This window comes from Eublepharis macularius, chromosome 11 (assembly GCF_028583425.1).
Source record: "Eublepharis macularius isolate TG4126 chromosome 11, MPM_Emac_v1.0, whole genome shotgun sequence".
NCBI lineage: Eukaryota > Metazoa > Chordata > Lepidosauria > Squamata > Eublepharidae > Eublepharis > Eublepharis macularius.
In genome coordinates, this window is record NC_072800.1 from 50,686,562 (window position 1) to 50,708,918 (window position 22,357).

Consider the following 22,357-nt stretch of genomic DNA (forward strand, 5'->3'; position numbering starts at 1 on the left):
CTGCCTTTCTCCCAAGCTTTTCTCCCTCCATACAAAAACAATGTGTGTGCAGGTGTTCCCCTTTCTGCTTTCACATGCACATAATACCTCCGTGTGCAGTAGCAGGTAAGGATGTCCATGTAGGAAATTTGGAGCATATGGAGATGCCTTATGTAAAGAATACTTACTCTATAAAGAATGAAATCAGCAACAGAGAAAAGGCAAGAGAAGGCACAGGTCTCTCAGGTTCTGCCAAAATCTGACAAACTTGGCATTAATGTGGTGTGTTGAAATTGCGAAAGATACCGAAAGTCTGAACATAGGCAGTTTACATGAATTAAAATGAGATATTTATTGTAAATTGCAAGAGAAAAGACTCCTCTCTCATAGCCAGATGTCAATTAGAAGATTTAGCAAGAACCTTCTCAAAATATGATACTTACTACATTTTTACAGATCCAGAGGAGTTAGCCGTGTTAGTCTGTAGTAGCAAAATTCTCGAAAGCTTATGCTACAATAAAGTTGGTTAGTCTTAAAGGTGCTACTGGACTCTTTTTGATTTTACATTTTACAGCTTACTTCAAAATTAGAGTTTATCAGAGTCTTGCATACTGGCTTTAACTTCATATTACTTCCAAATCGACACACTTACAGTAAATGACATATCCTGTTCTTAAAACTTTTTTCTTCAAATTGAAATCACACTCACGCTTCTTAGTAAGGCAAGATGCATTCATAATCTCTTATTCATTTCCCAATGTGTTTTTTAACGTTAAACTCAACTGCAGGGGTGGGGGAGGGGTGATTGAGCAAGGGAACCTTTAGATCACATTGGGCAAGGGAACCTTTAGATCTTTTCACCACACCAGTTTACTGATCCCTCTCCCCCATGTGCCATTAGTCCTGGTAAGGAAAGAAGTCAAGATACTTCCTTGCAGACTCGGAAGGCCAGTTTCAACTAAGAAAACTACCAAAGGGGAAGGATTAATTCCCCCACAACCCAGTGCTTTGGCCTGGATCTCCTGAGCCCCCATTTTCCATAACTGCTTCTTATGACCCAAATCTCTACAAATTTACAAATCTCTAATATCACATGTAGATTGGCTCCACAATCATTTATACCTATTCTCCAGCCTCTCTCCAGTGTTTGTACCTATGCTGAAAAATAAAGCTAGTGAAACTAATTCACATTCCCAAACCTTTCAGAAATAAAACTTCTTCACTAATGTTTTTAGAATACTGACATTTTATTGAAGATTGATCTTTCAACCTTCTTGAACACCTTTCATGCAACATCCTAATTCTGTGCCATTAATAATTTAGGTAAGCTTACATTCAAACCAGTAAACTGAATTGTTGGTTCCAATATTTGCACCATTGTAAACTTGAAGATACAAGGATGTTAGTGAATCAGCGTGTTCTATGTACCAAAGTGAGGTTTCTAACCTGATAGCTGGGACAACAGCAGTTGCAGTAAGCAAACAGGAAAGCTTTACAATGGGGAAAAATACAAGGGAGGCCTTGTTTTGACTTCTGATTTTAAATTGAGCTAATGCAAGCATATCATCTTTGGGGTACAGCACATCCATGTAAAAACTTCTCACACTTTCAAATATGCCCCTTTCATGAAAGATCTTCCAGGAAATGAAATGGAATAAGGTACAAGACAACTCTATACCACTTTGTATTCTAGGTGGAAAATAGGCAGAAAGGGGGAAACCATTGTGGGGTAGAGACTCATAAGCAGGTAGACTCCTGGTATGAATGTCTTTGTGTTGCCTGTTGATATCTCCAAGCACATCCCAAGGGAGCTAGGTCTCAAGCAATTCAGTGCCCACTGCCTACTGCATGCTCTTCTCAATACAGATAGAAAAACTGTTCTCCATAGGGTTGCCAGCTCCAAGTTGGGAAATTCCTGGAGATCTGGGGGGTGAAACCTGGAGAAAGTGGGGTTTGGGGAGGGAAAAGACCTTGGCATGGCATAATTCCATAGAGTCCACCCCCCAAAGTAGCCATTTTCTCCAGGTGAATTGATCTCTGTGGCCTGGAGACCAGTTGTAATTCCACGAGATCTCCAGCCACTACCTGGAAGCTGGCAACCCTAGTTCTCCAGCAGTCCAGAGAATGGAGGGAACAGACAGCAGCTCATAATAGCCTGTTCAACTAGCCAAGAACAAATTGGTCTTGTCTATCTATTTGAGGATATCTGCCCAGATTATATACAGAGTAGCTAAGTAGTGGTCATTTTTATGGATATTATTCATAGTTTTTAAAGCTGCTAAACTGAATGATGTGTGCACCACACCATGGCATTTGGGAAATTCAGATGTAATTCTCCCCTGGTTCAATAGGACTCACTCCCTAGGAATTTAGTTTAAATTATTCAGAGGAAAAAATCTTCTCTCCAAAGCATATTTTCTGGTATTTCTGAGTAATCCATCTAAACTTAACTAATATACTGTAGCATAACTAACAACATAAGCAAATTAAAATATTCTATTTCTCAAAGAGATGCCATTTTATACTTCTAAATGAGTCATACAACAGTCACTGCTATTGTTCCTGCACATGTTGCCAACATATCATTCTTCCACTGAATTACAATTCAGCATAAAGCCCCAAATAGATGGAAAAGGCAGAATTTATGCTAAAGAATTAGATAATTCCAAACTTGTTTTTCAAGAGTGGATCCTTCTCATTGTTTGCTGGGAAGAGAACAGCCTTAAAACGGTTGAAGTAAACATTCAACCCCTCACTATTTGCTGTTTGTTCTGTGTTCCGGTCAATAGGCTTGTATTCTTTGTATCTCCTAGAAAAGAACATTTTTCAAATTAATTATTGAAAAGTCTTCCTGTGATGGTGCATCATCCTACCATTAACAAAACTGGAGTGAGAAAAAAGTATCCAAGCTACTTCATTCTCCTCCTATAAAATGTCATTGCCCAGAACATCAACATTCTAATGAAATCCATGAAAACTATAGGATGTTAACACAGGATGTAAATAATTGCACTTCCATGTAAAATTAATTTTAAAAGCCAGAGGAAAGCTTATACATGTTTACTGTTTGCTAGTCACCACTTAACTTACTACACTGCATTTGTAGAGCAAATTCTTTCCAGGGACAAGACCATAAAGATGGAAAGGGCATTATTGGTGGTTTTTATAAAATGTTTTTGGCTCTATCAAGATGCAAGGTATGCTGTAATAACATTCTGACATTAGTGTTTTACAAGCAGGGGACCCTCAAGGACTTGTGAGGGACATCTCATTTTTACCTGTACCTTCCTCCCCCACTATTTCCTCTTTCCCCTCCTAGCAGCCCTCATAGCCTCCTGTTTTCCTGCTTTCTTGTTTCCTTCCTACCCACCATTCAGCCTACTGTTATCTGCCCCCCCTTCTCCATCTTTCCCTTCTCCCCTACTCCTAGCAGCTTCTCCTCAGGAACAGTCTGATCAAATTGTGCAGTAGCTGCCAGTGGTCAGGCCAAATTGTTGTATTGTGGCTGCCAGCAGGCCAAGCTGGGTCCAGTAGTGTGATGGGCTGAATGGTGCAGGTTGTGAATCTATAATGGCTGCCTTTTCCTTGGCATGTCCTCCTCTATCAAGGGGAGGGGACCTTTTCCCTGGTCATTTTCACCTCCAAGTCCCACCCCAGATCCCTATGACTTCTTTTTACAGAAACCAAGCCTTGGAAAATTCAGCAATATTGTTATGGTTGCCTAGCAACCTCCAAAACGGGGACTGAGAACTCACTGGGCATTCTTGTCTTAAAACTACAAGTGTTGTTTGTTATTTAGGGGAGTTTTTTTAAATCCCCCATGCTTTAAAAAAAAAAGATTTCAGACTTTTCTGCAAACTCGGTACTTCCTCCAGGTTTGTAGAGAACTACCCCCCATCTTCACTTAACTCCTTTTTATGGATCTATTAGTCTGCACACTACTGATTGAGTCGGAATTAAGTACATCATGCCCTGATTCTAAAGTATTTCTGAAATTTGACAAACCCAAGGCATCCTTTCAGATCCCATCCTTTGCTTCCTAATTTTCCCTCAACTACCTGGAAAGTTTACATTAGTCCTAGCCCAGCCATACTGCCAGCACCTTGTAGAATAAGCACATTGTGCTTACCAAGCCATTTGCCCTGTGTATATATAGTCAGATGCTGGAATAGCATGCACAAAAGAAAGTGGTGTGTGCAGCTGGCACTTTGCAGCTATTTCTAAATCTTTGCCTAATGACTCATTGGATTCTTTCACAACAGACCTTTAATCTAGAATTGCCATATTTGTTTTGTTATGTTTTAATGATTATATTGTAATGTTTATGTTTTAATGTTGAATCTCAATGATGTTGGTGGGCAGTGTTTTCTCCAATGTCTTATCATTAAAAATTTTGTGATGATTTTTAAAAACATAAAATTGCCTTTGCAATTATTTAGTATGCACAATAAAAATGCTGCTAAGGGCTACTCTCCCCTTATATTTTCCTTCTTTCCATTCTTACCAGTGAGTAAGCCCCCCTGAACTCAATGGGGCTTGCTTTTGAGTATATATACTTTGGATTGCACTGTTATTTACTTATTTCCAGTTCTGTTCTACTGCAGGCCATGGCATTCATGAATCAATTGCTAATGATCTCTTACTGGGTTCAATTTGGGGGGGGGAGACAAAGCATCTCAAAAATAATGACCAGTGCCTTTTCCCCCTACAATGTAAGAAGTACTTAATCCCCTCCACCCACAAAAACAGTCTAACCAATTAAGCTTAAAAAGAGCAAAACATACAATTGCAGGGGAAAGCAGGATCTTTGGTGAATGATTTTTCCCTGTAAACATGTTGTAAGATCTTGTCTCTGTGGATGGGCATTGCTGGATTTTGATGGAGAATGTTAAGTGTTGTGTAGAACCCCAGTCCAATTTCAATTCCCAAATGACTGCTCTGATCCTATTGCAGTACAGATCAATCCCTGCATAGATTACAGAAATCTCCTTCTGAGATCATTAAGATTCTAGATCCAGGAACTTACTTGTAGAGGAAGAAAGTCAAGACAGCAGCAAACACCACCAAGAAACCACAAGAGATGAGAACTCCTTCTGCTGTTCTTGAAAATGATCCTGCAGCTTGGACAACAAGTTGGAGATAGAAGCGTTAGGGCATGTCTGAACTGTGCTTATGTTGGGGATCAGCGTGCTACAGCCTACATCTCCTTGAGGCTCCCAAAGACTACTGGACATCAATACAGCTGACAAGGACAGCTGTGGCAACAACTGACCTAACTTGTTAGCATGGGACCACCTGGAAGAAATGTTGTCTGACTTTTGAGGGACTGCTGTCTAACACCTCACTGTGAAAAAACTAATAGTCCCAGAACCATCTGAAAACAAATGCAGTCATTCAGCCAGGAATTACCTCCACTGATGGATATTAGAGTACTTGTGAGAGCCAGGCTAGTCGCATCTCCCAGAGTGATGTTCACACAGTAGGTTCCAGATTCATTGAAGGCTCTTCTTATGGTCAGTAAACACTGGTCAGTGATGTCAACAGGGTCACATGCCTCATTCTGTAAGACCTGACACGTGGGATCAGCAATTGTTGTGCAGGCATCTGTAGGAAGACTGAGGAGAGAAAACTAAAAAGGTTACATCAATTACCTAGTAGCTAGCTAATTTATTAAACATCTATACCAGTTTTCCATGAAAGTGTGCCCAAGAAGCTAAAATCATTATACAAACATGAAAGGTAGCTCTAAAGCCTTTGACCTTTAAAGCCCCATACAGAGTGGGGCCAGCATCCCTTAAGGTCTGCCCAGACCCATATAAACTTATCCAACCACTACAATCATTGGCTGAGACCCTGCTTTGGGTGCTTCTGCCTTCAGAGGTTAGGTGGATGGCAATCTGAGACAGGGCCTTCTCAAGTCATGACACCAAGATTGGGGTACCCCCTGAATCCCAGGTATATTTGTCTGTTTCCTTCTATCACTGTCTTTTTCCTGTGGGAGAAGACTTTTGTTTTGCCTGGCATTCCATTAATGCTCTCTCCAGATTTTAATTGGAATATGTGTGTGTGTGTGCATATACTTACATATATGTATATGTATATGTATATGTATTTTAGTTTTAGTTTTTATTCTTTTAGCAAGGTGTTTTATTCTGCTCCATTTTTAGTTGTTACCTGCCTTGGTGCCCCAACTGGGCTGAAAGCTGGGATATAAATATTGTAAAATACATAAATAAATAATTAAATATAAAATCAACAGCATGCTATACTAAAGAGAAGCAAAGTACAAAAATTAGCTATCAAATTCTGAGCATCACACCCTGCCCCCAACATTAAAATACAGTGATAAAGAGATTCATGTCTTACTATTCCTCAAATGCCTAGCAGAAAATAGATACCTTACAAATAATCTAGAAGTGTGCAAGGCCTAGCCTATCTCTCTCTAGTTTCTGATGAACTTTTTCAACAAATTAAACCAGACTGAATATGAGGAATAATCTTATCATTCTAAGTTAATTTCCATTTAATGGTGTTCCAAGTGAGATGTTTGAAAACGTACAGGAAAGAAAAGGGTGAAGGAAATAGCAGAAAGATGACAGCAGATGGGTGGGTGGGGTGTATTTAAAAAAAGAAAGCATGGAAGAAAGAAGAAGTTAAGTGGAAATTAGATAGATGAGACAGGATGATGAGGATGAGGAAAAGGAAACTGAAGAGAGGCTGAAGAAACAGGCAACAATGTATACACATCAGACATTGGCTGAATGGCTGTAACAACACAGAATGTTCCAAACGGTAAACTTTGCATAGGTTCCAGTGCTGCCTGTTGTTGATGGGAAGGAAAGCAGAGAATAAAGAAGACTGGGAATTGCACACATCTTTTGACTGTCTAGCTTTTTCCAATGGCTAGCATCACTAGGTGAAAAAATAGCAGAGGTTCCATATAAAAGAGTGTTGAACTCATGCACATCTGTGCACTGTTGCTGGAGTGGGATGTGAAAACCATAGGGAGGGCTAAATTTAGAGCAAATAAATTAGAATATCCCTACTGTAACCATCAGGATGTTCTAATTAGTTTGTCCTAAATGCATAAACAGCAGCCAACTAGAATATCCCCTAATTGGCTTGTGTTTGTGAATTAATAAACAGAATGGAAGAAGATCAAGTATATACTTCTTAATTCTCTGTGAAGATTTCTCTGCATGTGTACGTGACTCAGCAACACCAGTGGTATATGGTCAGTGCAGTCAGCTGCTCCTTTTGCTTTATATAAGCATGCCAGTAATGATAACTATTATCAAATAAGGCAAGCAATATTCAATTACACTGGTCTTCTGTGTGTGGCTCTTGTTTTACTATCAGAGATGAATGCAGTAGTTACTGCACTAGTTACTGTATGGCACTACAGGATCCAGGATCCAAAAGTTCAATGGTAGGCAAAGTTGTCAAGTTAATGGAAACACTTACCTCCCTTGACAGGTTACCACAAAATCAACCACAGAGTTCTCAACCTGAGCAGCTGCTGCCTGGATACTCGTCATTTGGATAATATTTACTCCAATGATCCCCTCTGCCAGAAGAAGCCAATCAGCAAATGGTCAGCATTTTTGAGAAAAAGTTCTTTGGCAATTGCAAAATATCCTATTTGGCAACTTATAGCGCAATCCTAAGAATACTTTCCTGAGAGTAAGACCCATCAAATAGATCTGAGTAGGATCTACTATTTACTCAGAAGTAAATCCCACGATATTCAGTGAGGCTTATTGCCAAATATGTGCACACGGAACTGCAGCCTTAGTTGCTTATTTAACTGTATTATCTACACTACAGGACTAGTACACATATCAGTCTGTTTCAAATGGTCACTTCAAGTTGTGAATGTAAGCACATTTAAAATAGATACAAGGTCCACTGAAATCAAAGGGGTGCAAGTCTCATTTTAAGAAGAACTTTCTGGCCTGAATTCTCTACAGGAACAAAGAAATGCATAGGAAGAGTTTTCTATAGGAACAAAGAAATGCATAGGAAGAGTTTTGTTTCTCAATTGCTCTACTTGTGCAATAAAAAAAGGACAACAACATTGTAGAAGTGTCAGGAAGGATGAGCAGGAGCAGGCAATAACCTAATGTGGTAGCAGGACAAAGATCTTCCAAACAAACACAAATGTTTACTGTTAAGTCTGTTTAGTAAAATGTTCAGTAAAATATATTTAATGTATTTTATTCATGTGACCTGGTCAGAACTGTCCCTTTATTCAGGCTGCAAAACAAATACACTTCTGAATTGTGTCCCAATACATGAAATTTTGAGGATAAGACTTCATTGTGCAATTAAGATGCTGTGACAGGCATTTCCCTTATACCCTGCCAGACAGAGTTCTTTTTTTACTGATGGAGATTATACCTGCAATGGAGAGAGATGATTGGTAGTGTCCATATCTCGTAATATGGCATCCTTCACCTGGGGCCTCTCCTGTTGGCAGGTCTGGTAAACTATCAGGGTGAGGAGTTGTCACATTAGGCGGCACTTTAGATGTTACCATGAAATCAAGTAAAAAGGAAAGGAGTTAATGTAGACACACTTCCATCAACACATTTTGAGCAGAATCAGCCAGTAACTTCTTTTGGTCTCTTGCTCTTCACTTATTTAGGAAAGGCAGGAAAATTTCCTGATGGGACTGTGCCAATTCTGTGTTTTAATCTAGATGTGATGTAAGTATTTCATACTATCAAGCAAAGGCAAGTCAAATGATAATGCCTGTTTTTCTGTGGGTCACTGCTTGAGTGCAGCAGTATATTTCTCTAACAATTGTATGTATAGCAAAATATCTGTGCTTACAGTTTAAATTAAGCCATGAAGGGCTGGTAGTTTGGTTTAATGACAGGTATAATGACTTCAAAACTCATTGGGGTAAGGTAGTAAGAATCTTCAGAGCAAAGGTGTGGCACAATAAAAATGTGCACTGCAACTCACCCATCACCATTTTAAACACAGGATGATCTCTGCCTCCTTGCTTAGCTGTTTTTCTGAAACTGCCTTACACTCCTTTTGGTGTTCACTCATTGGAAGGCTTGTGTGATCAAGAGGTAGGGAAGGCAATGTGTGCTTAGGCATGGGCCATACATATTGACTGCCTGCCTCTTCCAGCCAGAGCGAAAAATGCATAAGATATGGCAATTTTTTTCCAAATTTGAATCCATTGAGCCTGCTGAACCACTTGCGAATTACTTCCATAAATTTGAATTATTAATAGATATGACTTGTAGCTTACTTTATACTGATCCACAGACTCTTACCTGGGAAAGTAGGGAATGGTGGAGGAGGTGTCACAGGGCCACAAGGGGCAGGTAGAATAGCTTCAACAGTCAAGTTAAGGCTGAAATTTCCCACAAGTGTATACGTATGCATTGAAACAGAATTGTTGAAAACAAAAGAACCACTGCCGTCCCCAAAATTCCAGTGGTAGAAAATAATAGAGCGGTTCAGGTAGTGGCTGGGATCATGAAGGTGGACATAAAATATAATAGGAACGTCCTTGATGAAGATATGGTCTGAAGCATTGCGATCATTCTTCTGAGACAGGTACACATATAAGGGGATTGTATCTGTGTAGAAAATAAAGCCAAAAGAAAGATTCTGTTTGTGGCTGAACCTAAGATAGATACTCTCATGGACTTTGTAAGAAAAAAAGGGGTGGTTGTTGTAACACAACCAGTTTCATAAGAAGTTTTTGTAGTTATGGCAGGACTTGGCATTCTCCTGGCAAACATAGGATAGCCATTGGCTAGCTATTGGTCTGCAAACCCTTTCTTCAGCCTCCACTCTAGCAACCTGAGCTGATTTGTTTTCTCAGGGCCAAGCTACACATGATGAATGACACTTGAATGGCAAGTGTATTTCTCCCTGTTCACTTGCCCTCCACTCAATCCACTTGCCGTTCAAGTGTCATTCGTCATGTGTAGCTTGGCCCTCAGACCTCTATTGGAGAAAGAACTGGTGAAAAGCAGTCTCTAGAAGAATCAATTGGTGGGGAAAGAAATGCCCCTCTCCCCCATCAAGTCTTCCTGTGAAGGCTTATACTCTGAGAAAGATTCATGTAGTCCATATGGCTGGCTGTGATTTAATCATTCTCAAGGAGACCTGGGAACTGACACTGGGCTGGGAGAACAAGGATACTCCATTAACTGTATGTTAAACCTCTAGGGTAAACAGTCCACATTTGCCAGGTTATGATTTAATGTACCCCTCTCACCTGTTACCACATAAACAACACTTGCAGTTGTTACTGGTACATACGATCGATAACCTCTTCTGTAAATCGACACTTCCATAATATGACTGCCAAGAGTGATATTTGTTGTGTTAATGGAAACAATGGCTGAAGAGCCTCCTGTCTTTTGATAGTACTGCCCTGTGAAAAGATGAAAAAGAGTGTTAAGCCATTGTGCTAGATACTATTGCACATTTTCTTTGGAAATGGTCATATGAATGCTCATTTTTCTAAACCAGGTAAGCATTCGTACTGTACTGAAAGTACCAAAAAATTAAAAGTCGGTCAAGTAGGTTAGGCAAAGAGAGAGCGGGACTGTCCATGAGAGAGAGAGTTCAGTCAAGAGGAAGCCCTGCGATGATTTGAGGTGACAAATAGGTCATAAAAACAGCATCCCAGACAATGTAAAGTTTTTAATGTCGATTTAGATGTACGCATACAATCAACAGCTCTCAGGCATATTGTAAGAGATCCTTGTTCCCAATGGACATTGGCCACCAAGTCCTTAACATTAGATGTGATTCCTATGTGCTGTATGACACTTTTAAAAGGGCTTGTGGGAGAAATCTTGGATTTTACTTTCAGTTTGGGATGAGTGGCATAATTAAATTCCCTGACTCTGGCTAACTCAGAAGTAATTGCAAGTGGGCTGTGGCATTACAGCCCACATCCATCTGCTGCCCAAAGTCCTAAATCTTCCTCCTCCCCAATTTGTAGTTCAGCGCCTGTTAAGACTCACTGGAGCAAAAATAAATTGAAAAGGAGAGTGAACAATCTTCAGGAAGCATTAAAACTTTTAAAAATCATCAGGGCTTTTTTTCAGCAGGAACGTGGTGGAATGGAGTTCCGGAACCTCTTGAAAATGGACATATGGCTGGTGGCCCCGCCCCCTGATCTCCAGACAGAGGGGAGTTTAGATTGCTGCCCTCTGTCTGGAGATCAGGGGACGGAGCCACTAGTCATGTGACCATTTTTGCCAAGGGTGATTTAAACTTTTAAAAATTCCCTCCTTGTTTCAGCTGACACAAAGTGACATCATTGGTCCTAGGAGCATGTGTGTACTTTGCACACACACATGTGGTACCAGGGACACCACCTCCCACCAAGAGTTGCACCCTGTGCTAGCAACTCACTGAGTTCGACCACCTCTTTTCCCAGAAAAAAAGCCCTGAAAATCATTATAATAGAAACACAAACACAATGCATGCTACCATTTATTTATTATAGTAATCAGTCCAAGAAGAGGCCAACATGAGAACAAAACATAAAAAACTAGGGCTAACTGAAACTAATTAACAATAATAAGAATAATAACATTCGGATTTATATACCGCCCTTCAGGATGACTTAACACCCACTCAGAGCAGTTTACAAAGTAAGCCATTATTATCTCCACAACAAAACACCCTGTGAGGTGGGTGGGGCCGAGAGAGCTCCTAGAAGCTGCAACTGACCCAGGGTCACCCAGCTGGCTTCAAGTGGAGGAGGGGGGAATCAAACCCGGTTCTCCAGATTAGAGTCCTGCACGCTTAACCACTACACCAAACTGACTGTTCTCTCATGAAACTGCTGATAAATCTGTCTCGGAATCCTTAATAATGAACATTAAGGATATTCATATAGGATTTTTCACTTTTTACAAGTGCCAAATATAAGGAATAATGACAAAAAGACAGTTTCATTTTTTAGACTAACCAAGTGTATGAAACATATACACAAAGTTTCTTCTCCTCCAGTCATGATGGTGTGGGAAAGGTCTTCCGTCAGGAAACACATTGTGGCTGTTGTTGTGTGTGCAATTTTGCCTGCCACAATCATCAATCCATTGAGTCCAGTTGTATACATACTGGTCAGAAAGATTTGAATAATCTAAAGAACCTAAAAGAATAAAAAGAAAACAACAGCAAAACTGATTCAGGCCTTTCAACATAGACCATGCGTCAAGATATTTACATGTATGTAGATCACACATTTACCTGGAAGTCAGAGGAACTTTGAAAATATAGGACAAAGATCCTAAGTGGAATTAAGAAGTCTCAATTATTAATCAGACAACAGGAATGTGGAATTTTTTAAAGTAAGGGGGTGATGGTACAAGGACAAGAGGTTAAAATAAAAAGTCCTGCTTGCCCCCCCATTCCCATTACAAACATCAAAAGAAAATTGAAGTTATCCCATCTTGTCATTCATTCTTTTTGATCACAAATCAAATTGTTCCATACTTAGTTATAGCTATATTGGAAAAAAAAAGGTTCTACTTGATATAACAACAACAACAGCACTTATATACCACTCTTCTAGACAGATTAGTACCTCACCCAGATTGGTGAACAAGTTAGTGTTGTTATTATACAGCTGGGGCTGACGTGGTTTACCCAAGGCCCCCTTCTGAGCTCATGGCAGTAGTGGGATTTGAATCAGTAGAGTGCTGATTTGCAGTGGAACCACTTAACCACTGTGCTACAGCAAATCTCTGATATGGTTGAGCTGGTGGGGAAATGGTACCATGTGGAAGAAATTCACAAAGGGTTGTGCGTCAGTGATATCTCCACACAGCTGTAGTGACTGTGGAGAGAAGGCTGTGGCAGGCCACTTACACCCTCACCCATCCCACTAATTTTTACATTTTAAAAGAGACTGTTGTAGCTGTGCATCTATTTACTTCTATTTATATAGGACAATATTTTCCCTGCATTTGTGTAATCACTCAAATTGAAGAGGAGGAGAGAAATCCTAGATGAACATCCAGAGGAAACTGAGTCTCTGTATGGCCAAAGTGAGAAATAGGAATGATAGAGTCAGAATGTGTAGAAATGTGGAAACACCAGCGCAGCTGTTCCTTACCGTTTCTGCAGTTTCTATCATATATTATGTTGCTGTCATTGTCTTCCTTTTGGCATCTGGGAAACTTCAGTTTCACACTGAAAGTCACATTGGATCCCACCAGAGCTGGGCTGTCACTGGTCAAACTTACCAGCACCCTTCCGCCTGAGGAGGTTAAAACTGCATTTAAGTGAGATGCATGGCTCGTTATATCTTTTACAACTTTCCAAACTGCTCAGAATACTTCACATTCATGGACAACCCTGTAATGTGCACCAGTATTATTACCACCATTTTACGGAAAAGGGATGGAGAGGGACTTAGAGATAATAGAGCTTGTGCATCTGAGAACCAATGCTGCCTGTGAGCAGACTCTAGGTGAGTAGCTGTGTTGGTCTGCAGTAGAACAGCAATGTTTGAGTCCAGTGGCACCTTAGAGACCAACAAAATTTCAGAATGGCTTTTGAGCACTAGAGCACCCTTCTTCAGACAGAATTTACACTCTGAAAATCTTGGTCTCTAAGGTGCCACTGGACTCAAATCCTGCTTCCTAAGAGCTGCTCCGTCCCAGGTACCATGTCCCAGTGAAAGCCAATCGTGTTATCGGCCTTCTCCACTGTGTCCCCAAGCTGCAGAATTCACTGTCCTGGGATGCTGACAAGCGCTGTGCTCAAAGCCAAAGAAGTGAAGGTGAAATGTTTATTTTTAAAACAGACATTTGTTTTGCAGGGTTTAAAATGCTTTTTGTAAAGCAGGGATTTGATTTGATTCGATTCGATCTGGATTCATTTTAATGTTGCTTTTCTTTGGATGCTGCTGCAACTATTGTGGTACAAACAAGCTAGGGCATGCCATCCAAGATCTCCCTCGAGAATTGTTCTATTGAACCTGGTCATTTAACACTCCCCCAATTTTAACATTAGCTCTGTTATAAATAAAAGCCATTTTGATTTCAGCAAAGGGAATCGTATTTTTCTAGCCTGGCTCTTGCAGACAGTATATCATCAATACTATTCTCCAGTTACATGCATTTTTCACATAAACACTGTATTTGAAAAACATTACATTGTCAAGCTATTGATCTCTGTGGTTCAACACTGCTTGTAGAACTTGTACCTTTCCAGCAGCTCTGCCATCTGGCATCTCCATCTTCCCAGTAAGGGTAAAGCTTTTCATTCCAATTATTGTGATCAGAAGACCAGCCACTGAGCTTCCTATGGAATGTGATATGGGAATAAGCTCTTCCTCGAGTCATCACATCATGAAATTCTAGAACGAAGAACAGTATATCAGTGTATTCTTATGACCCCATTGTCTGCTGTACATTCACATAAGAGCCAAACAACTTGTGATGCCAGGTTTTCTGATTGGAACTCCTCACAATTTGGCCTTAAAAGCTTGGATCAGGATAAAGAGATAAACATAAAGAGAGGTTAACTCTGCCCCGTGCATCATTTCCCTGATTTACATTACATACAACTGCCTCTGGACTGCTTTTAGTACTGTAGTGGGAAAAGACAGCTATTTAAACTGTGCCAATTTTTCCCTCTTACTGGGAGCTTAAAGCAGCCCAACCTAGCCATTTTCAACTGGGAAGATGCTGCCGGAAGAAAGAACTGACACTCTCTTCCACAGCACCAGGAGGCCAATCCATACCAGCACCCTCCCCGCAGTAGCTCTGCAAGGCTGAACACATCTGGAGTTCCAGCTATGGAACTCCATGATAACATGTAGAATCACTCCACCCTAACTTTCTGCATCAATATATGGGCCTTTAGAGCCACAAAGAAAACACATGTCTAATCTATGACCCTTTGATATTTTTCCTTTGCCTATGGCATGTTTGAAAGCTACAAAAGGACTTTTGTAAATGTAAAGGCACATGAATGAACATTCTCTCGTCCTTTGTTTACTCGTATTTTCATTTTCGGAAACACTTTTTGAATGCTTGTTTTGGATTGTAAATGAGTAACAGTTGCATGTAAATCAGTAACAGCTGGATACTTGCAGGGGCATTATGGAAATGTGCTAGGAGGCTTCAGGAATGTGTATTTGGCATGCCCAGCCCTGCATCACAACAAGTGTTGCATAGTTTGGATGAGTGAAATAATAGGATGTACCAGGGCAGCTCAGATTAATACCAAGAAACAAATGATGACTGTATTCTTAGCCTGAAATGGATGAGTCCTTGGAGGGGCTGCCGTCTTTTGTACGTTTGCCGCAAGGCACATGTGACTGATTGGATGATTTAGGGCTTGTTTGGGAAGGCACACTAGCTTTTATTTTTCATGTCTAATCTTGCAGCTCTTCCCTGGAGGTAGCAGTCACTCAAAGCATGGCACATTGATGGATGGGGGACTCTTCCTCTCTGCCTCTCTAACTAAACTTGTTAGGAGGCATTCCTGGGTTTTCATTTCAGATACTTTATAATGAAGACAAACAGCCTGAGAGACATCAGACATGCTGCACCCCTATTTTGGCTGCCATTGTGTTTTTTCTTTATTATGAGCACCGATTATTGCTGAATGTTAATAAATATATATGTACACCAAGGTTGTTCATATGCTTTAGGAACATATTTTATTTTACGCCTTTTATACTCTGCCTTTCTCCACGATGGGGATCCAAAGCAGCTTACATCATTCTCCTCTCCTCCATTTTATCCTCACAACAACCCTGTGAGGTAGGTTGGGTTGAGCGTCTGTGACTAACCCAAGGTCACCCAGCGAGCTTCCATGGCAGAATGGGCCCTAGTCCAACATTCTAACTATTACACCACTATTACACCACACTCCTGGTTGAGAAAGCATGCCTACAATTTTCTTTTAAAAGACAGCCATGTAGCTACAGGATCAATTAGAAGCACTCTAAGCATCTGTAGAAGGCCATACAGCTGAAAACTTCCAAGTGGATCCTGGAGATCTCCTGAAATTATAACTTATTTTCAGACAACAGAGATCATTTTCCCTGGTGAAAATGGCTGCTTTGGAGGGTGGACTCTATAGCATTATGTCCTGTTGAGATCCCTCCCCTCTCAAACCCCACTCAGACCCAGACCCTGGGGAGAGGGGGGCCCTTGGTAGTCATATTAGAAATGACCTTTGAGCATGCATGCTCCAGGACCTGGTGCAATGATGTCACTTCTGGAAATGATGTCATTGTGGAGTGTCCCAGCTTCAGAGCCATGTAGTTGGGAGCCAGCAGTGGGGAGCTGGCCTGGCCAACTCAGTCCTCCTGGACACCTGGTGCTACCTCCTCCCCCAATCCCCTGCTTCCAAGCAGCTTGCCTGCCCAGCCCAGCCGCTCAGCCTCCTGAGCGCCACAGCTGGCCTGGGGAAGTGTCCAGGGAAGTGGTGAGCCTGTCTATCTGGCCTGCTGCAGCTGTGTGGTACAGCCAGGGAGTGGCCACCCATCCTGGGCATCCAACCTCCTGCACAGTGCCAGCAGGAGTGGTAAGCCCACCCACTCAGCCTGCTGTGTCTGTGCGGCCAGCCAGCTCAGGTGTCCGGAAGTGGGGTCAGAGCAATGATGTCACTACCAGTAGTGATGTCAACGCATTAGGGCAGGAGTGCGTGCGTGAATAGAAAAACAATTGTAAGTGCCACCCCTTCTCCCCAGGGTCCTGTATTATTCCAGACCCCATCTAGCAACCCTACCAATACAGGGCCAGAAGATCTGAGCTTTCTAGACAGCCTGTGGGAGTTGTTCTTAAAGTACCAATATCAATATACCATAAGGGTGTACTTTTGTCATTGCATGACTGCCTTTCATGTTATGCTTCAGTAATGGTAGTATATGATATCCCCTGTCCATACATGGGATATCTGTATCTACTACCATCCTCTGATTTGTAGAGAGTAGCAGGCGGCAGGCTTGCTGTGGTTCATCTTTTTAAAAAACATCCCATCAGTCAAATACTCTAGCATGTGAGTTGTACAACACAGAAACGTACAACCACTGAACAACTAAAAAAAGCCAGAATTGGGGCAGGGGAATTTGATTGTTTACCTATAATAATGATGTCACAAACAGTATACATCAGGTGGTAACTGTGATGTTCATGCAACCACATACTGAACGGCAATTTCATTAGCAACTAATGCAGTGGTAGTGGAGAAGCGGAATGAGTATCATGTGTTCCAGACATAAAATATAGCTAGAAATAAAATAGACTTGATATATAAGAATGCGTTGAGGGATCTTGTGGACTGTGCACTACAAATCAAAGCTGAATATACTCCCAGTGTAATAGAAACAAATATTTCAGGGTCCAGAAAGCCTGGCAGTCTGAGCCAACCTGAGCCTGCTCTCCTATCTGCATAAATATTCCTTTTATCTATTTTGTAGGGTTGCTTTATGACGTAGAGGTCTGGTAAACCTGCTTTCATACTAAAGTCTTACTTTCTTCCAGCCCTTCTTAGCATTACCAACCTCCAGGTGGGGCCTGGAGGTCTCCTGGATTAAGCTGATCTCCAGATTACAGGGATTAGTTCCCCTGGGGAAAGTGGCAGTTTCGGAGGGCAGAATCTATAGTTACGATGACATTCCCTCTAAACTCCCTTCCCTCCCCAAAGCTCACTCTTCCTGGGCACTGCCCCCATCTCTCTCAGAATTTCCCAGTCTGGAGTTGGCAACTCTTCCTTTCCTCAATGCACCCTTGTATAAATGGGCTGTGTATGTGACAGACAGGAAGAATAGGATAAGTATTGTGTGTGTGTTAGGAGATTATTGGGGGTTGCAAAGGAGAACACTGAGAACACATTCACAAAACAAAACAGGATTCAGCTGAACAAGATTTTATCCTTCTTCCCCCCCCCCCTGCAATTTATTTTCTTTTGTCCTTACTGCCAGTACTCACACTGGGATTAGTAGTGGTGATACACGTTGCTGATTCCATTAGGGCCTATGCCAAGTCCCTGCTTGTCCTTGCTGGTTGCAGTGTAAATAGGTCAGTAGACCTTTTCTGGAAATGCATGGGGTCATATTAAACTTTTGTCACTGCTTCCACTTCCCTACCTCTTTTCTCCACTGTACTTTACCTCAGGATATGGAGGGAAAACTTCCTTATTTAATGGTGTTTTAAAAACACACAAATTTACAAAATACAAAGAAGTTTACCTTCAAATAATATGATTTATGGCGTTTTTTAAAAAAATATTTATTGCATAGCTTCTTACCAAAAAAAGGATAAGTACATCATCTGACCCTCTGGATTAAAGCCCAAGAAAAAATGCCTTTGAATTCCCTGCTCATTTTAATTAAAACGTAAGACGCTTCATGAAGTGGCCTTACTTGTGCCAGCCTCAACAACAATTCCTCTATTTGAAAATGGTGCTTGAGAGAGATTTTTTCTTGTTATGAAAGAGCAGCGTTAAAATAAAAACATTTACCAGATTAATAATAAATTACTACCAGATGAAAAGAAGCTTCTTTTGTCAAAAGATCCGCTTTAACAGAAAGTATTTGAAGAAGTCCACATTTTGCACACTTCTATCTCTGCAGTATATAGAAGATCACACTCTTTTCTTCCTGAAGTAATTGCCTGCCCCAAGTTCTGTATACACAACGGTCCTTTCCAGACCTTCTAGGGGGATAAGAATTAATGCATGGGGTTGGGTGGGGATCATGATGGCATACTCTGCCTCCCACCGCTTCCCGGTTGGGCTCTATATACTCAGAATCTCTTTACATACAGATCTATGTGCATATTATTTTCTCCAAGAAGCTGAAAAACTATATGTGTATCTCAGGGGAGGAGCTTGCCTTGTAAGTGATGTGGATTAGAATCTCTACTCCACTTGTAAGTGTGCATTGAAAAGGGAAGAGAAAACATTTAAAATTAAAGGTTTGCTTCTCTTCACCCAACTTGGCTTTGGGTGCAATACATGTGTCGAAATGAAAACTTCGATTGAGCTTGAATTTCTACATTCCTAGCTGCTTTTCCATTTATTTCATAGGCTATCACTGGGGGAAAACTGTGCACACACACACGCACACACACACACAAACGTACATTTTCCCTACTCGCAATCTTGGCTCAGGGTAATAAAAGTCCCCTGAAACGCCTGGTATTGCTATATGGAGACCTTTGGGAGGAGACTCAAGAAGACTGACTATTTTATGCATCATCTTAGCTATGCACAGTTCCGCTTTGCACCCTACAATGCAGATGCAAAGTATTCTAGACTTTGGATAGGTGGCATGGGCCAGAGGAGAATTTGGGATTTGCTTAGGCAAAAGTCACAATGCAAAGTTACAGCTTTTCCTGTGTTTACTCTTGCATTCATAGTCTGATTTCACTTCAAGGACACTGAACAGGGAGCACAATGCAGACTAACCCCTAATCCAGACCTGCTGAGCCAGGAAATCATCTCTGACCATGAGTCAAGATAGATCAGAGAAGATTAACTGTCATCATATTTCGTTTTACCCCTTATTCCATATATTCTTATTATTGTACTATTTGTATAGAGGGAGAGTATTTCTCTCACTTATCCAAACCCTATATGGGTTAATAACATGTTTTGTGCTAATATTTGTAACTGTGCCTAATTTTTTTTAAAGCACAATTACTAGGTATTGAATTTAGAGTAGAAACTGAATTATTCGGAAAGGCTTTTTTACTCAGATAGGAGGGTGGTATTGTGGGGAGGGGGTCTTGGATGTTTTGCTAATAGGAGGGCGGTACTGTGGGGAGCGGGTCTCGGATGTTGTCAGCAATGAGTTGGGAACCATGGGCTCCACCGTTATGTTGCTTTATATATTATCTGTTGCTTTGAATATGTACTTGTATATACTGCCTGTGCTTCATGTTGTTTAATGTAAGTCCTAGAAATGATTATGTTCTGTTTCAGCAATCTTTCAACTTTGTATTGGATCCTTGCTAATGCTATGCTTCTGTAAACTTGTATTCATCTACCCTATGACATTGTTTATGGAAATGTCCTTGACACTGTATGGAAATGCCTACCCTTGTCCTTGCTACCGATTGTACTGATCTCACACTATGTAATCCGCCTTGAGTCTCAGTGAGAAAGGTGGACTATAAACAAACAAACAGACAGACAGACAGACAGACAGACAGACAGACAGAAAAGTGGAAGGGAGATGCCAGTTCCTCCCTCCACCTTTTGTTTGCCTGCTCCAAATTGCCTTCTATGAGAGGTCTCCTTACCCCCACTGAGTTTAAATGGTATACTTGTCATCACTTGTGAACATATGGAGGGAGCTACTTGAGGACTAATAAACAGCAGAAAATGGTGAATTGGGAAAGGAATTGGTACCCTTTGCTTCTTCCTCTTTGCTCTAAATTTCCCCCTTCTACTATAGCTTTGCTTTTTAAAAGTGTTGTTGGGACACAGTTACACAGATTAGCATGTAATCTGTAGCTAATATCCGTTCCTTGCCCATCACAGAGGCTCCCTGTTTCTGAAAGGGTCAGTTCCATCCAAAGGCGAGTGAAACTGGGAGTTAGGACTGACAACAGAGCAGATAAATTGGCCTGTCCTCTGTATCGCTTGATTTGTAACGTTTTCATATTCTGAAAATAGCATTCTCATCTTCTAATGTCTAAAACCAAAGCCAGCAAAAAGTTGGCAATTTCCCGGCAGTTGTCATCCTTTTCTGGAAAGACTTTTGTGTTTTTATAAATTGTGTGACAAGCAGAAATTCAATGGGTGAAGTATAGCAGGGGGGAAAGCCATGCCTGTTGAATTTTTGCTTGGCTTGGAGTTCTTAAAGCCACAGGAGATCTCCCTGGAATTAAAAAATGGCAACAGTATTTCATACACATGTACAGCAGCAGTTGTTCATAGGGTTATCACAGGAGCGTGGTTCCCATCATTCCCAATTGTCTTAGGTATGTCCAATTGCATCTCCCCACTTTTAGCTCTTTTGAACCCTTCTTCCATCTCATGATCTACTTTTAATTACAAGTTGCTTAGAGCAAAGACCTGTCTGTGTTGTTGCATATAGATCTCTGTAACACACCATAAACACTGTGGGCTCTGTCAAAGTCTCTGTCTTTCTTCAGTCCCTATCAATAGAAGTGTGGGAGGAGTGCATGGATCCGATCTCTCTCTCTCTGTCCCTAGCTGTTCCCTTGCTCTGCATCCACAGGTGCAATTACATAAATTCACTAGTATTGTGAAATCTGAAGAGTCCTAGAGAGGGCAACTTCAGAAGCAAAACCCATTGAGTTTGCATAGTAGTATTCCATGTCAAACTAATTCAGAAGAATTCATCTGCCAGGTTTCATATCCAGAATCACATTCCATTACAACTGTTAAGAGTACCAACTTTCTTACAAGCTCCTGTGTCTTTAGTAACATCTTGCCCTGCACAAGGTAGCAGGGTGTGACGTTTACCAGTATGCCCTGAAAACCTTGACCTGCCAATTTCTGCAGCTCAAGCTATTGTTAAAGGCACAAGAGCAAGCCGGATCAGCTTCTTCTGGTCCACTGGCAACAATTGATGTACTGTGGTGATAAAATGGGGAAAATTAGGCACTCACTTTTGGTGGCGGCAGCCGGTACAACTTCTTCAGCCACAAACAAGCACCCAAGAAGGAAGATGAAGCAAGCCCACTTCATGATGGTATAGACACAGCTGGACTCACGGACCACAAATCCTACGCAGGTTGGTTTAGTGTTTTCCCAGACCTCTTCTGAGTTGAGCTGGGGATAAGGTTCTCCTGCTGCCCTCCTCCCCTTTGATTAAATTTAGGCCCTTGGGCTCATCATGTGATGGCATTAAGGAGAGATGCATGATTCTCTGTCTTCAGCCCTCCTTTTTTCCAGCTCATGTGTTTATGACTCATTCCTCTCACTTTCAACATCCACTGGGATTTCTTTGTTAAACAGCTCTGCATAGACGTTCCTGTCTTTTGCTTCTCAGGCATTTTTAAGATAATTTTCCACCTTTCACAGATGCTTATTTGGTGTCGAGATATGAAATCGTACAGGAGCGCAGAGATGGCCCTCTTTTGTTTTATTGGCAGAGGACTGTCCTTCTTTTCTAGAGAGCAGTCTAAAGGCCAGAAGTGTACTTTACTTTGAGGAGTTCTGTAAGGGTGTTGGCGCCACCTAGCCGTAAGGGCTTTGCTTTTATGGAGAAATTGCACTCAAATATTATATACAAAATCCAGAGGATAACGTAAGAGAATGTGCCTACTGGGTTCACCTGATGCAGGTTCTTTTTACTACAAATGAAATGGTGGGGAAACATTTACATTCCCTTGTTTAAAATTCAAGGCCACCTTGCACTGTTAGCCAAACCCAGCCTATCGGC

The 22,357-nt window shown here is 41.2% G+C and overlaps 1 protein-coding gene across 1 annotated transcript; it reads right to left on the reverse strand.

The window, feature by feature from the left end:
* Window positions 1–322: 322 nt before the first annotated feature.
* Window positions 323–21,735, reverse strand: GPNMB (glycoprotein nmb). Its single transcript, XM_054991454.1, has 11 exons — window positions 21,582–21,735; window positions 14,186–14,338; window positions 13,091–13,234; window positions 11,942–12,124; window positions 10,229–10,387; window positions 9,273–9,581; window positions 8,380–8,502; window positions 7,444–7,546; window positions 5,389–5,594; window positions 5,006–5,099; window positions 323–2,788 (listed from the first exon to the last, which is right to left on the reverse strand). The coding sequence occupies exons 1-11, from the start codon at window positions 21,658–21,660 to the stop codon at window positions 2,635–2,637; spliced, it is 1,707 nt and encodes a 568-aa protein (XP_054847429.1). The 5' UTR covers window positions 21,661–21,735; the 3' UTR covers window positions 323–2,634.
* Window positions 21,736–22,357: the final 622 nt, after the last annotated feature.